The 16,988-nt window shown below is 39.4% G+C and overlaps 1 protein-coding gene across 9 annotated transcripts in view; it reads left to right on the top strand.

The window, feature by feature from the left end:
• MCF2L (MCF.2 cell line derived transforming sequence like) overlaps positions 1-16,988 on the top strand; it is a 160,631-nt gene that overhangs the window by 83,261 nt on the left and 60,382 nt on the right. For all 9 annotated transcript variants that reach the window (XM_061626670.1, XM_061626674.1, XM_061626671.1 and 6 more), the window contains one exon: positions 16,524-16,614. In XM_061626670.1, coding sequence (XP_061482654.1) covers positions 16,524-16,614 — 91 coding nt within the window. The remainder of the gene's footprint in view (positions 1-16,523; positions 16,615-16,988) is intronic.

The following is a 16,988-nucleotide window of genomic DNA, read 5'->3' on the forward strand; positions in this document are numbered from 1 at the left end:
CAGTGTGATAGCTGCTGATCGCCTGCAACATCACGTGAACCATGCAAATTAAACAGGGATGCAAGTAGCACCAACCTCACAGTAAGTTGCTGTGTAAACGAGCCTTGAGTGAGTCTGAGAGGCTTCTCTAAAGTAAGGTCTTGCCAGACAAGTGGGGATATAATACTGGCTAAACTGTCCCAAAGCTAGTAGCACAATCACAGGAGCTTTGGGGACACAGTGGCACATTGGCCCCAGTAGCTGGACTGGGTTGTGGAAATAGCTGGCTGGGGTGGAGTTTTAGGGAAATTTGCCTGAAGGGAGAGCCGCTTAAAGGCTGATGACAGCAACAGTATCTCTGGAGATCTTAATACCTGTCAGCAAGCACCTATAAAGTCCCCAAATAAGCAACCCTATTCCCTTTTGTAAATAATATCCTTTTATTAAATCTACAGCATAGTTCAAGAGTTATACTGACTCTCAGTGGTAGTGTCATCTCACGCCTAAAGCCTTCAACACACGCTACTAGGAGGGATTAAAAAACTGTATTGTGTGAATTGGTGGGCACAAAGGGGTTACGGAATCCTGTTTTACATGAAGTGAGGCTGAGGAACCAGGGGAATCCCTGACAGCCCCATTGTAAAGAATGACGGTAATATGGTCATTGAGTGTTCTTTCGGCTGGTCACATGTTTTATATGTAATCTAGTGATACAGTTATTTTGCTGTGAAAGGTGAATATGTCTGAATTTGTAATTTATCAAAGCATTCCTTGTTTATGTGGTTCAGTGATGAAAGTGGTCAGGTAGAGTTAATGGGAAAGGATTAGCACTCCACTTTCTTATATGAATAAACTGTAATTGATACACATGTGTGACCTCCTCAATGGTTGTAGCATGAATTCTGTTTTTCTAATTGGGTATCAACATACAGAACAGAGAATCTGCCTGTGGAGAATCTACAGGCAACACATTAACACATTATGAGTGTCGGGACCCAGGGGGGCCTGGAGCAAGAGGTGGGGGAGCCTCAGGACCCCTTCCCAATGCAGAGTGACTCCGAGGGGGAGGGCACACCCCAGTTCCGCAGATGGAAGAGATGTCAGATGGGGAGGATGCTCCTGAAGATCTGGGGGGGGGGAGACATGCCCAACCACTCTCCAATTCCCATGGGAATGTTGCCCGCTGCCGCGGAGATCCCTCCTTTATCGAGCGCCCCAGGAGAGCCGTTGGAGCAAGATTTTGCACGTGCGGCAACCCCACCCCCCCAGGAGTCCTTGGCTGGCCCTTCAAATGCCTCCCCGCCAGAAAGGTCTCCTCCCCCTTCAATGGAGCCAGCACCTGAGGAGTCTAGAATGTCCGATGAACAGACGTGTGCGTGCCCTCTGTCACCCCTTTGCACGATGCCGAGAAAAGAGGCTTGGTCAGAAGGAGGCACCGCGCAGGAGTCAGAGGTTGAGAGTGAAAACCTTCCCTATTTAAACCCGCACCCCTGGTTGCGGGTTGCTGAGTCAACTCCACTTAAATGCTGCAGAGTAAGCCTGAGCAGTTAGTTAGGAACTACAGTGAGCTAGCTAGAGACCTCTGTGAGACGCCTTGCCTTTGACGTTACTTTAATAAAACAAGAACTGATTTCATTCTCGCCTCCATTTCGTGATTCAAACTCTGGGCAGGACAAAGAGAGTTCTGGCCAAAAAAAAAAAAACACTGGATGGTTTTCAGTGTTAATCCTACTTAGAGTAGACCCACTGAATTTACAAAGCTATACCATAAGAGCATTTAATTTAAAAATAATAATTACACTTCATTTCCAATCAAACCAGACTTATTGTACAATCATAAACAAACTAAATGTAGCAAATCAAAACAATGAAAGACCATAAGTATTGTTTGGAAGTATCCCATTTATAACACAATAATCAAACAATTTCTGCCACTTAACCAAACACACACACACACACACACACACACACACTATAATTACCTTCTTTAAATCTTACATAATAAGTTAATCTTGCCATCAGTGCATACTACCATATTTTATCATGCCACTCTTTTATTGTGGGAATTATTGCTACTCTCTGTTTAGCTGCATATAGTATTGTTATGAGCATGGGGGTTAGAATGGATGATTCCTGTGGGTCCCCTTTCCAGCCTCTGATTTGGAATCCTGTGCCTTGGGGCTGGCTCTGCTGGCCAGATGAATTTCTTTTGTTAAACAAAATAGAGTAGCCAGGTAGGATAATGGGTGTTTCAGTTGCCCAGCAACTGGTGAATGGGCCAGGAAGATCCTTTTGTCATTGAAACTCTTCAGGAGAGCCTCCCCCCCCCCTTCCTGGCTGCTAGCAGAGGTTTGTATTTGGAGTGTTTTTGAGAGTGTCTAGAGAAAGGCTGTTAACTGGAGGCAGGCAGAGAGGCTGGCTCTCTGCACCATAGCATTTGGGGTGCCTCCTGTAATACAGATGGAAAAGCTGGATATTGTACTGCTGATGCCTTGAACCCCCTCCATCTTAAGCTCAGGTTGGAGTGTGTGTAAATAAATAAACCATATTTCATAAAGACACCACAGTCTCCGCTGACCTTCTTCCCAAAGGAAACCAAACCCTAGATGAGCGCAGGGACCCCTGAAATCTCACTGCTCGGAGATTAGGGAGGCGCGCAACAGTATTCTAGCAGCAGCAAGCATATAAGAAACCAATTCTATATGATCCTTCCATACTAAGTTTTCTAATTTAATAAAAATAATACAGGATGAAAAGGGATCTCATATCCCAAAATCCTTACTACATGAAATTTAATTTTCTTCCAATATGTCTTAGCCACTTTGCACTTCCACCAAATGTGGAAGAAATCATCTTTTTATCTGGCGTTTCCAACAAATTGGTGGATAGTTTTTATTTATTTTATTTTCACTGGAGTCATATACCACCTGGACATGATTTTATAGCAATTCTCTCTTATACCTGAGTCAATGAAAATTATGTCCAGTTATCCATAACTTTCCTCACACCTCCATTGGTATATTTTCCCTGATTTCTTGGGCCCATTTCACCATATACTCTTTTACTTGCTCATCTTCTGTATTGTACTTCAATAATTAATGATATATCTTTGCCATTCTATGTTTGTTTGTATTTAATACAGACTTCTCAAATACTGTTCTTTCTCTGATTTGATTAAGTACTCTTATATAACCTTGAACTCTAGATCTAACTTGGAAATATTCAAACCAAGGAGGATTATTGCCTTGCATCTATCTATCTCTTAACTCAAAATATCACATCTCATTATATCCACAATTGATTCAGTAGGAGATTCTCGGGCTGAGAAGTCTTTTATATCAATCCCATATCTTCAGTATGTTTGATAGTAAGAAATTACTTTTTAATATTGCTCTTCTATACAGTAGGGCTACAACTAGATGGGTTGGGGACCAGGCCCCCGCCGTAAAGCGGAACCCATTGACTTTAATGGGTCGCGTCACGCGAAAATGCCGAAAAATGCTGCAAACCGGCAAAATCGGCTTTAAAACAGGGAATATCCCCTGATTGAAAGCCGCCGCATCAGCGGAACGCCGGAAAGCGGGGTCCTACTGTATTTATATTCTCCCTAGCGGATATTATGCAAAGGGAATCCAACCAAATTTTGCTCAAATAGTGCAATCCCTTCCTATGGTTCTACAATCCAATCCAGTCAATACAATTTGAAATATACAACAAATTTAATATGCATCCTTGAGTCTCAGGTTGCCTTTTCATAGCAAATGAAAATGGAACTTTGTGAGAATGATCTTGGGTGTATTTGCTTTGATGTGCCAAAGAGAGTAGTCCTTGTGAATTGCCTAGCAGTATCTGGTCTTGTGCTCTTTAAAAGCCTATATTTCTAAATCTTTTATGTCATGGTACACCAGACTGTAAAATTGTATGCTGGCGTCTTATGTGGTCTCTGCCCTTAGTAAACAAGACCATATATACTAGCCTAATTCTACAGTGCTTCCAGTATTTACCATATTACTTTTCCCAAAATGAGGAAGTAAAAAAAAGACAGAAAGATGCTGCAGGGAAATTTCCCAGCAGCTGGAAGGCTTCCAGTTTTGTACATGCCCCCCCCCCAAGAAAACCCCATACTTCCCTCTGTGGGAATTTCAAAATTTTTGGTTTGAGGTTGTGAGGAATAAAAATAAGAATGATGGATTCCTTCGCTGAGTCTTATAGGCCCCTTCCAACTATACTATTCTATGATTCTATGAAAGCAAAATGGGGAAGAGTCAGGAAGAGAACGGTGCAGCACCAGTCTGATGGACAAGTTGCAGGATCCTGAAGGTGTTTACACCAACAGATAGCTTCCCATCAGAAGAAAAGCATTTTTCTTCCTGAAGCACCTACACAAAATTCCCTGAATTTAATATATAGGTTAATTTAAATGCTGAGAAAGATGCAAAGAAAGGGCTAGCACACATGAAACATGGTAATCTATGTCTAGTAGTGCAGTATACATGTAATACTGAACTTACAAGCCTACCCTTCCACTCTGGAGTTCTCGTCTTCTTCCCCTACCCTTGGTGTGCAACAATTCCTGTATATTATGTTCCATGTTCATAGCATGTAGTTTCCCAATGGCTGTGCATACAATGTGCAAAAGACCAGACGGCTGAAAGGCCAGTAGCTGCGATTTGTGCCACATACTAATAACTCAGCTACTCTTGCCAGTATGACTTAACTGTGTGATGGAATACAGAAGGACAAACCAACCATGGGGTGGCTAACCTCTGACCCATGGGCCAGATCTGGCATGGCAAGCTGCAGGAAGTGGCCTGACAGCCCTGCAGTTTTATCTCCTGATCCAATGAGGAGATAAAGCACTCTGCCCAATCATTAGAGAGCAGACAGAGTGCTTTACCTCCCTATTTCAGGAAGATCCCACAGCTCAGGATAGAGCATATACTTTGCATGGAGAAAGTCCCAAGTTTAATCCTCTGCAGCTCCAGATGGGACTTGGAGCATCTCTTGCCATGAAACCCTGGAGAACTGCTGCCAGTCAGTAAATGCAGAGATAGTCATCCTCTGTTCATCCATTGCCACGCCACTGACAGTGGTGGAAGAGGTCCTGTTGAGAAGGTAAAAGGCAGTGTTTCAGGCATCTGGGAACTTCCGTCTTGGACAAATCCTTCATGTTACCCAAACCTATCTGCATGAATGTGGTTATGAATCCTAGCTTTGGCTGCCAAGCAGGCTTCCTATCTGAAAGCCATATGTAACGTTTATACAGCTTCTTTTCTCCTTGGAAACTCCTTTCCTTATTCTTCTCTATTCATCGTACAATCAAAATGCTGTGAGTTTAGGAAGAACTACATTATTGTAAGAAACATGCCACAGCAGCTCTGTGTCATTTCCAATCTTCATTGATAAAATGTTGTTCTGTATTCCTTACCTTGTGTCTTTATATCATGAAGCTGAGCGTTTCCCCACCCCTGTTTCATATAATTGGTTGTTGCTGACAGGGAAACATAGATGCACCATGTGGATACATGAAGGTCATATGTATCTCCGCTCATTAAGCTGAGATTTCAACTGTTAACTAGCTAAGTTGTACTATGGTAGAATTTCTCATTTTTAGCGGCTAGGGATTTGTCAGCTTCTGTTTCTGTTTCATATTTTTCAGGTCCTAAGTTCAGTTCTCCACATTTCCACATCAGCTTGCAATTTTTTAAAGAGTCCTTATGAAAATTATTCAGCATTTTACAATGAATTTCCCCTAATTATACACATGTTTGCAGGTTATTTTGCCTAATACAGCACCTTGCAAAAGCAATCAGACCTCTGACCAATGCTCTCATATTACTGAATTATAAATGATACAGTGTAATTTTGTTCTGTATGATATTTTATTTTGAAACACTGAAACTCAAAATCAATTATTGTAAGGTGACATTGGTTTTCTGTTGGGAAATGTTTGTAAAAAACATAAAAAACTGAAACATGTTGCTTGCATAAGTATTCAACCCCTGTGCTGTGGAAGCTCCCAGTTTACACGGATGAAAGAAATTGCCCTATCAAGGACACACTTACCTTACCGTTGGCCTCCACCTGTGAACCATTAAAGTTGCTGTCACATTGTCAGGATAAAAACCCCACTGTTGAAGGTTCGTTGGTCAGGCTGTGGCTCTGAAGGAAAATGGAGACCAAAGAGCATTCTACAGAAGTGAGAGATAATGTAATACAAATGCATTGATTAGGGAAAGGGTACAAAATAATATCCAAGTGTTTGGATATCCCAGTGGGCACAGTTGGATCAATAATCAGAAAGTGAAAGCTGCATTACACCACACAGACATTGCCAAGAAAAGGCCATCTCTCAAAACTCAGCGTTCGAACAAGGAGACTTGTGAGAGAAGCCACAGAGAGGCCAGCAATCACCTTGAAGGAGCTACAGAGTTCAGTGGCTGGGAGTGGAGTAATGATGCACCAGTCAACCATATCAAGAACTCTGCATAACATTGTCCTGTATGGGAGGGTGTCAAGAAAGCTGTTATTGCAGTGAAAAGTGGCTCTACCAAACATTAATGTGTGGGGGTTGAATACTTATGCAAGCAACATGTTTCAGTTGTTTAGGTTCCTTACAAACGTTTCCCAACATAAAACCAATGTAACCTTACTGTAATGTATTTTTGTATGCTATTTCCACTAATCTATGCATTTTAATGCATCCTTTTCCACTCTTATATGTATTTTGTACACATTATTTGGTTGGAGAACTGTATTGCAAAATTCAGGGAACTGTGAATTTCAAAGGGTAGCTGCAGTGTGTTTTGTGTATTGCCTTTGGAAGTAGGAATTACACTAATTTGCATTTAAATGAACTAAATTTATCTCCCATCTTTCCTGAGTGAACCCAGTATTTCTGATAATACATAGTTCTGACCTAGTTTTCTCAATGTTGTGAGTTTTTTAGTATGCTGGATTCAATTTTTTCAAGAACCACTAGAGGCTGCTATAGGATGTCAAATATCAGCATGATTAAGTTCCTTTATACACTGAACCATCTCTTCTATTCATTCTAACAGGACGTCATCTTGTCTGGAAATTGGACATGAAACTGAATGGCAATTGGATTTTTCTTGTTTCATACTCCCCCTTGAATTAGAAATGGAGAAAATATTATTTATGCTTTTATGACAATTTTGTTAATACATCCTGACAATTTCCCTAGCAATAACTTTATAAATTTTCCTATTTGCTTGCTCTTTCCTTTTTAATGTACTAGTAATAGTGTGGAAAACATTGAGATTTTCATGAATTCTCATAAGCAATCTAGGCATTCTAAATAGGTTTTAGAAGATTCTGTTTATAATTAGGAATGTATTATAAGAGGTAGACAGTATTCATATTGCTGTTTTAGTATTGTAGGAGTCCCTAAGAATAGTTAGCTTAACTTGTTTTGATCATAACAAGAAAAATTATACTCTAAAATAGCATAATTTTTTAAAGGTATCATGTAATAAAATATATAGTCAATTTGAAATCAGCGACATGAGAATCAGGTCATTTTTGTTGACAGTTTGTGCAGTCAAGGTAAATGTGGCCTCAGTGCAAGAATTTTTGCTTGCAATTAATAACATTTTTGCTGATTTTGACCAGTTTACATGCCCCAGTAATGAGCAGAGAACATTTCTGCATATTTGTCACTTATGAAGCAAGAAAATAAAAAATTTGGAATAAATCTGAGATAATTTCCCTTATAATCACTTCAACGAATATCTCTAATGGAGTATAGTTCATTGTATCCAGAAATGTTCTCTTTGTCATGATCTAAATGTACATTTGTCCAATCAATGTAAGAATACTTGGTCATTATTATGACATCTGCTTCTTTGGCTACCTCCCTGATTCCTCTCTCCAAATCAAAATCAGTCTCTGGCTGCAATGTTGCACCCACTTAAACTGCAAATGAGTTCCATTACACTCAAGGGGGAAATGTGTAAGACTATACTCATAGGGATGTGCTAGTATGTCCTAGTGCTATAGTATTTTTTCTTTTGCCTACAGTGATTTTGTGGTCACTTACCTTAAATTTGTTTTATTTGTTGGAGGCTATTTATTTATTGAAAATACATATATTCACCTTTCCGTTTCACAATTTCTAAAGTGGCTTACAAATTTAAGAATAATTTAATTTAAGATAATAAAATACACCTACAAAACATTTTTTTAAAATAGCCCATCAGGTAAATCAAATAACTAAAAACAGCAATATAGAAGCATTGGTGTGTAAGCATTTTAAAAGATTTAGTTAAATAAAAATGTCTTTGTTCAAAGCCTAAAAAGCCATCATTTTTGTTACACAGTAAGCTTCTGGTTTGCTTAATTGTAAACTTCTTTAAGAGGCAGCCTTGCCTGAACAAATTAATTAATTAAATAAATAAAACACACAGAACATACTATTTTGTTAGTTGCCATTTGTTTGATCCCTGATAACAGTGGCATCTGGATGATGTTCTTAGCAATTGGGAGGTTTACGTGGAAGAAGGTGGTCTTGTAGATACTTGAAGCTTGAGCCGCAGACGATGTTAGGAATGAAACTCAGCTCTCAAAATTGGGCCTGTAAATGGACTGGGAGCTAAAGAAGATATTTTTAAAATGGCAAAATGTATTCCATTCACCTAGCTTCTGGAAACAGTACTATACTATAGTTTCCATGGGCATTTTAAGAGGGGGGAGAAATTAAGGTAAACCCACACCCCTACAACATTGCTCCTCCCACCCCAACCGTTTGTTTCAATCTTTATTTATTTATTTATTTATCTATTTATTTATTTATTTATTTATTTTATATTCCGTTGTTCCTCCCAGCAGGAGCCCAGTGCGGCAAACAAAAGCAGTAAAAACACTTTAAAACATCATAAAAACAGACCTCAAAATACATTAAAACAACTTTAAAACATTCTTTAAAAAGCTTTTAAAACATTTTAAATAAAAAGGGCTAAAATATATATATTGTTTAGGGGGGAAAAGGCTTTAAAAAAACATATTAAAAGCAATTCCAACACAGACGCAGATTGGGATAGGTCTTAATGTAAAAGGCTTGTTGAAAGAGGAAAGTTTTCAATAGGCGCTGAAAAGATAACAGAGATGGCGCCTGCTTAATATTTAAGGGGAGGGAATTCCACAGGGTAGGTGCCACCACACTAAAGGTCCATTTCCTATGTTGTACAGAACGAACAGCCTGATAAGATGGTATCCGCAGGAGGCCCTCGCCTGCAGAGCACAGTGATTGACTGGGTATACAAGGGGTAAGACGGTCTTTCAGGTATCCTGGTCCCAAGCTGTATAGGGCTTTGTACACCAGAACTAGAACCTTGAACTTGGCCCTGTAGCAAATAGGCAGCCAGTGCAATTCTTTCAGCAGCAGGGTGACATGTTGGCAATTCCCTGCCCCAATGAGCAGTCTCACCGCCGCATTTTGCACCAGCTGCAACTTCTGGACCAACCTCAAGGGCAGCCCCATATAGAGTGCATTACAGTAATCCAGCCTGGAGGTTACCAGTGCATGGACAGCAGTGGTCAGGCTATCCTGGTCTAGAAACGGCCACAGCTGACTTACCAGCCGAAGCTGGTAAAAGGCACTCCTAGCCACGGAAGTCACCTGGGCCTCTAGCAACAAAGATGGATCCAGGAGCACCCTTAGACTACAGACCTGCTCTTTCAGAGGGAGTATGACCCCATCCAAAGCAGGCAACCGACCAATCATCTGAACTTGGGAACCACCAACCCACAGTGCTTCCATCTTGCTAGGATTCAGACTCAGTTTATTGGCCCTCATCCACCCCACCACCGAGTCCAGGCACCGGTCCAGGGCTTGCACAGCCTCTTTGAGGGGGGGACTAAATGCTGGACTAAATGCTTCAGCATGGCACTAACACATACAGCCCATTGCAGTGGTCTAACCTGGATGTGTTTCTTTTATTTTTACATGTATATCCTGTGTTCCTTCTGTCATGGAACCCAAGGTGGCATAGATTTGGTTCCCAAACAGTCACCCATCCACTGACCAGACCCAAATCTACTTAGCTTCAGCAAAGTGGTGCTGGCCTCTTGTGCCTTCAGACCATACTTTGAGACCCTGGATATTGTTAGATCATGGCTAGCAATAGCTATACTGTTTCTATCCGGAAGGGGTCATAGTCGGTGCACAAGCCTCAGCTGATGCAAGGTGCTTTATATCAGAGATGTCACTCTTGATGGGATATGGCCAGATCTAATAGCAACAACCTCAGACTGTGAACCTGATTCTTTAGGTGGAATACAACTCCAAATAGAATGGATTCTACGCCAGCTGCCACATCAGCAGTGATGAACCCAATATACTTTCCCTGACCTAGCCATAGTTTTTCTGTATTGTGAGATGGTTGTGAATCCTGCTAATTCTCACTGCTAGACCAGGTTTCTGATACACTGACTATATCATTCTTTTCTTTTCAGTATCAATCACTTCCATTTCCCCATCTGAGTCTGCATGTAAATACCCTCTACATTATATCTAAATGTCCCTTTTTGAGTGCAATTTTTTCTTCAGCCCTGTAGACTCTTTAAAATGACACTAATTTATTTCTCTGTGGTTGTTGCCAAATTCTGTTCTATCCCAACTTTAAAAACCTGAAGCATGTTTTATACCATCCATAAAGGATGAGCTGTACTCAACCAGATGCTCCCCAGATTCTGCTGACTTAGGGATTCTAGTCACCAAGTTCTGCCAAAACCACCCCACAAAACCCTTGTTTTGCACACAGCCCTGCCCCTGCAAGCTAGCTGATCAGTGGAGGTCAGCTGAGGAGCATGTGGCGTGGAGTTATTTTAATACCTATCATGTTGCTGGGCTGGGTAGAACCTCTCTGCCCAGCCCAGTACCATGATAAGAGATGAAAATTACCTTCTCCCTGCTTGACTGCATGGTTCCTCCCCCACCCCAAGCAGCCAACATTACCAGAAAACTGAATGGTCACTTGTGGGCCACTGGGTGAGCCTTAGAAAGCCATAACTGGCCAGCGACTCCCCACTCTTGGTTTACAGGACCACATGCTAGAAATAGAATGTTCTGGTATCTTCTGATTTTTCTTTTCCCCGCTCCTCCAATTGAAAATCATGTTAACAATTAAATAACTAGTTAGCTAACCAAGCTACAGCACAATCCTATGCATCTAGGAAGTAAGGCCCGTTGTGCTCAGTGGACGTTGCTCCCAGGTAAGTGTGCAGGGACTTGCTGCCCTAGTTTAAAACAAAACAACAAAGACATCAACTTAGGTATTTTCTGATTATATAGAAAATTAACATGACGTTATTCAAGCAGATATTCATCTGCTTCAACTGCATGAACTAGCTTACCAAGAAAGTATGTTTTTATTGTTTTGTTTAGATTAGGATGAATCTACACTACTCATTATACAAGGCGACAAACATCCATCGTGAGTTGTATATTATGTTCAGTGTTTCATTTTTATTTTATTTATTTATTATTTGATTTATATCCCGCCCTTCCTCCCAGCAGGAGCCCACTAAAAACACTTTAAAACATCATAAAAACAGACCTTAAAATACATTAAAACAAAACAATGTTAAAAACATATTTAAAAAAACCTTTAAAAACATCTTTTAAAGAAGGGTTTAAAAACATTATTTAAAAAAACATATTGAGTAATTCTAACAAAGACGCAGACCAGGATAGGTCTCAACTTAAAAGGCTTGTTGAAAGAGGAAAGTCTTCAAAAGGCGCCCTAAAGATAACAGAGATGGCGCCTGCCTAATATTCAATATTTATTTTATTATCATGATTGCTGATGAAATGTGGTATCCTCAGATATGTGAGTCTTCAGTTGACCTTACTGAACATAACATAGAAGCAAATATGGAAAAAGCGGTGGCCTCAGACATGGAAGTCCTCAATTGACCTCACTGAAAATCACACAGGAGCAAACATGGCTTCAAGATATAGTTGTGCCTTGTCTAAACAGCTAAATCTCAAAATATTTTTATACTAAGATGGCAGTAATGTTTACTAGAAGAGAATGATTCATGTTGCTTGCTTTTGGGCTATGCCATACAGAGGTAAATATGAACTCAAAGTTCTAGTACATAACATTATATATGGGTTGAGGATTTGTTCAAATAAGATGTAAGAAACTGTTAAAAGGATCCATGGCAGGAACAAAATGATGGTATAGAATATAGGTTTAAGGAAACATGGAATGCTTTAAAACTCTCCATGCCATCCTAAAAGGCTACCTTATACTGAATCAGGGCATTGATCCGTCTAGCTCAGTATTGGCCACGCAAGGATCGTTTAGACTACAACTCCCATAACTCTCTGCCACCATGGCCAATGGACAGGGATGATGGAGTTTTAGTCTAGGAAAATCTGGAGGGCCACAGATTTCCCATTTCTGAGCTGGCAGTGGCCCTCCAGTGTTGCAGGCAGGAGTCTTTCTTTTTATTGGATTAATGCATAAGTACAATAAACAGAAAATATAACTGTGATAACGGTGTCTCTGGGAAATTGTTGCAGGCACATACAGAGATAAAGTGCAAAATAAAATATATGCATCAGACAGTAAGGGCATTTTACTTGACTTAAAGTATCATTTCAAAATGTGGGTAGCTGGTGAACCACATTCCCCATCCCCTTCTTTTATAAATTTGATAAAAAGTAAGACAGACCAAATTACATGGGTGGTAATATATCAAAATTATACAGCCATGGGAGTGGTCTTTCACAGTTCCATCCACTTCCTGTGTAGCTTGGAAGAATTTGGTAACGTGCCTCTGAGAATATGATGATTGGTGGCAACACCAGCATAACAGCATCTTGGGTAGGCCAAGTTTCTTTTTTCCAACAGCTAGATTCATTGCTTAAGTAGCAACATATTGTAATCAGTCTGATTTTACATCAAATTGCAGTTTCAGATTCAACTGTTAATGAACCCAAACTAGAAATAGAACATAACCACCAGTTTGAAACACAAAAGGTTGTCTTTGCTGTCATATGACATTGACCAATAAAAAGGCTTTGAAATTAGTAGAAATAAATTCCACAGATTTCTAGGATGAATAATGAGAAAATATAATTGTCTAGGTTAGATTCTCTGTAGAAACAGTAATAACACAGGAAAGAAGCAAAGTAAGGAGAACACCAACAAACATACAGAAATATAATTCTCCATCTTTGGAGATGGCAGGTGTTTCCACCACTCACCATATGCTCAGAGGCACATGCTACCATGTTCTTCCAAGTTACACAGGAAGTGGATTGGACTGTGAAAGACTAGCCCAAATTGTGTTTGCATTTTTACAAAATGCATTTTTTCATTTTGTAAAGCATTTTCCCCTACTTTTTAAAGTTTGATAGAAATATCTGTTGGCTATAGGTACTTGTTTTGCCTTTTAATGAATTATATTGGAGGGGATACAGACAGAGAGGTCTATTTTTCCACTTATGTGAGAAGGTGCAGAATTGTTGACTTTATACATTGTCATGTAGTTCAACAGCATATATAGCCAGGCCCTGCTCTAGCATTACTATAAAATTTTAGGGCAGAAATAAACAAAGGTGTGTTGCATAAAGATTTGGTCCTTAAATTGCTAGTGGCAACACATACGGGATTGCTCAGCATTGGAAGAATTTTAAAAATTTTTCCATAAGACAATGGCATGGTAGAGTGTGGCAACTAGCTGTGGATGAAAAACTCACGCAGGAGTGCAGGTGAGCAAAAAATGAAAGCTCAAAAGACAGGAGTTCCTAAAGTAAAGCCAACTACGTAGCCAGGATCAACCAAAGGGAGGAGCTACTCAGAGCAGAGAGCAGTGTTTGCCAAAAGACTCTTGCAATAATATTTTATCAGAATAAATATTTTTAACAGTTGTCTTTATTGACTTTTTAATAAGATTGCTCAAAGTATCTGCAGTTATAGGAGACATAATTCTACAAAAAAAGGAAGAACAAGGAGCGAGGAAAACATAATCATACCAGAATAAATATTTGACACATTATTTATGTAGCATTTATCACCACCCATTCCTTAGAGAATGCAGTGATCTAAATGACTAATAGATCATTCCTTCCACACAACCTTTGGGAAAGTTACTTTTAAAATCCCATGCATTATAAACTCCCACCCTTTCCCCTAGGTACATGAGATCATATGGCAGTCTTCCAAGCAAAAGGCAAAGTATAATATCTCCATAACTTGTAAATGAAAAGTTTGTTAAAGTCTAACAGTTTGCCTACATTATTGCTAAAACTGCTCCAGAGGATTTTTGTAGGGCATGGGGCTTATTTGAATATTTGCAGAATTTATGTGTTTATATCTCTAATCCTATTCTTGTCTAGTTTATCTTTATTGCTTTGTTTACATTCATATTAACGGCTAGCAGCCTTGCACTAGCAGAAGGCACTTCTGCTCATGCACAGCAGGGCACCCAGTGTTCACAGATCCCTCCCCCTACTTTCTACAGCTCTCTGTACCATATCCTCTACTGTTTCTGAGGGTTCCCCCAATCCTAGGATCAGCTTTTCAGGGACTGCAGTACATTGGGGAGACTGGTAAAAATCAAATGCTCCACCTTGAACAAGTGGAAGTGTTTTCTGTTGGTGCAAAGTCACCATTGGATATAACCCAGTGTTTTAATAAACTGCCTTGGATACAGCATAGAAAGACAAATTTAACACAACTTAAAAACAAAATACATGCTTTCCATTCCCCTCCTCCATCTCTAAAGTAGGCTTGGTCTTTTTTCTATACTAAAACTTCATCAACCAGTGTGTGTGTTTGCGTGTGTCATTTTTCCTCCTAACTTGTCATCTAAATGCCTATGGGAAGCCCACAGGCAGCCTGCATGCAACAGCATTCTGCCTACCTACAAACCATATTTTGTCCAAACCAGTAAACTGTAGTATCTGCATTAATTATTTTTATTTGTTTAGAAATGTATACCCCACTTTGCTGTTTAAAATAAATTGGAAGCTTCCTGCCCTATCTGTAGTTTGCAATCCTGATTTTCAGGGCAAGCATAAACTATGATTTGGTTCACCACAAGGGGAGGAGAGGCAAGTAAGGGTTACTCAGAGTTTGTTCATAGTTAGGCATTAACGAAACCAGCCCAATTTAACTGCTAACATAGCAGTTAATTTATATTTGTTGTTTATTCTTTCATTTCTTTGGAGCATTGTTTAGGTTCCTATCCTAAGTATCAGCTGTATCTAATATTGGGAAGATTTGGTAAATGCTACAAGCCACAGTAGTACTTGGGAATATGGCACGCTAGACAGTTAAATAAATGAATATTTTCAGCACAGATATGCACTTGAAAAACTGGTGATGGAGTTACAGAGGGGTTTAAAGCTCCTGATATTTATTCAGAATTATGATTGTGAATAATCCTAATATATTTGATTTGAAATAATCTAAATACAAAATGCTGTTTTAAAACGTAGCATTCCATATTATGTTCGAATGTAGCAAATATATATATTTGCAATCAGAAGTATGCAGAAATCCCTGCACAAATGTCTGCTCATTCCTAGTATTAATATAATCCATGGTTTTTTGTTACAATATTGTAATGAGGGTTGATATATAATCTGCTCGGACATATGCAAAATAATTAGAAATTCAAGTCATTCTGGTTTATGGTTGCCTTTCATTTCCATTACGTTGCAACTGGCTAGCAGTCAGCTTCTGACATTACACAATTGATTTGTATGTGAAAGTATAAAACAGGAGTGGATCTTATTTGTACTCTGTGACTGTAATACATGCAGCTGAACAGAGCAAGAAAACAAAGATTCTTCCCCACCCCCAGTCCCTGGACTGATTCTAGCTTGTGTGCTGTCACAGCAACTCCCATTTCAACAGCAGTCCTTCTTATCTCACCTTTCTGGTATATGACTTGGGGAATTTCTGCCTTGGTTTATATAATTCCTTGAAGAGCAGCTCTTGAAAATGCAGAAGATCAAAGAAATCTGAGATTCCTAGGATTAAAGTGATGCATGGAATCTGAATTCTAAAAGCTGATATTTCAAGAGATGAAACATGCATTGATGGACTACAAACAGTGTTATCAGGAAGAAACTGTTAAGAGGATGAATGGAAGAAAAAAATATTTTTCATTCTGGGGTGGCCATTATTGACCCTTATTTAAAGGATGGATATCCACAGAAAGCAGCAAGACAGATACTGAAAAAATGATGTGAAAGCATGTTTGTATACCAGATTAATAAAACCTTGCTACCTATGGAGAAGGGTAACAGATGTTTTGACTAGCTGAACCTTCATGTAATCCATTTGGGAATCCCTTGTTCTTCTAATGGGGTGTATATTGCATTTGCATTTAAATGGTATTTTGATTCCAGCATACTGATACCATAGTGTCTGATAGAAAATGGTCGTTCCTGATTGTAAAATAATTGCTTGAGAGTTTCAACCACTTGTATCATTCTCCATAATTGTTCTTCCTTTTCTCTTGCCTCCTTTTCCCCCACCCCCACCCTGCAAACTTAGTTCACAAGATGCTGGAATTGGATTTATACTTGTCATAGACCGCAGGCAGGACAAATGGACCTCAGTGCAAGCCTCTATACTGCGAATTGCGGTGAGCTATTATGCAGTTAAGATTTTTGAATCTCGTGACAAACCTGCATAAATTGCATTCAAAGGCATTTTTATTTTTCAAAGTGCTTGCATGCTACCATTTTGTCAGGAAACCTTATATAATAATTGTCTGCTTCTAATTTTAACTTAACCACTGCACAGCATAGGAAATTATCTGTGGTAATATGACACAGTAAAAACCTGAAGTTTGTAGAAGCTGCTACATTGTCATTCAGTGATCAAGTTAATCCAGCCCTTTATGGTTATGTTCATTTTAAGAAAGTGGGCTTCAAGTGATCTCATGATTTTTAACTACGCATGAAGGTAGTGGAGGGGATATTTTGTTAGCCTGCAAGATCACTTGCTTCTAACAAT

This window comes from Rhineura floridana, chromosome 5 (assembly GCF_030035675.1).
Source record: "Rhineura floridana isolate rRhiFlo1 chromosome 5, rRhiFlo1.hap2, whole genome shotgun sequence".
Classification (NCBI taxonomy): Eukaryota; Metazoa; Chordata; class Lepidosauria; order Squamata; family Rhineuridae; genus Rhineura; species Rhineura floridana.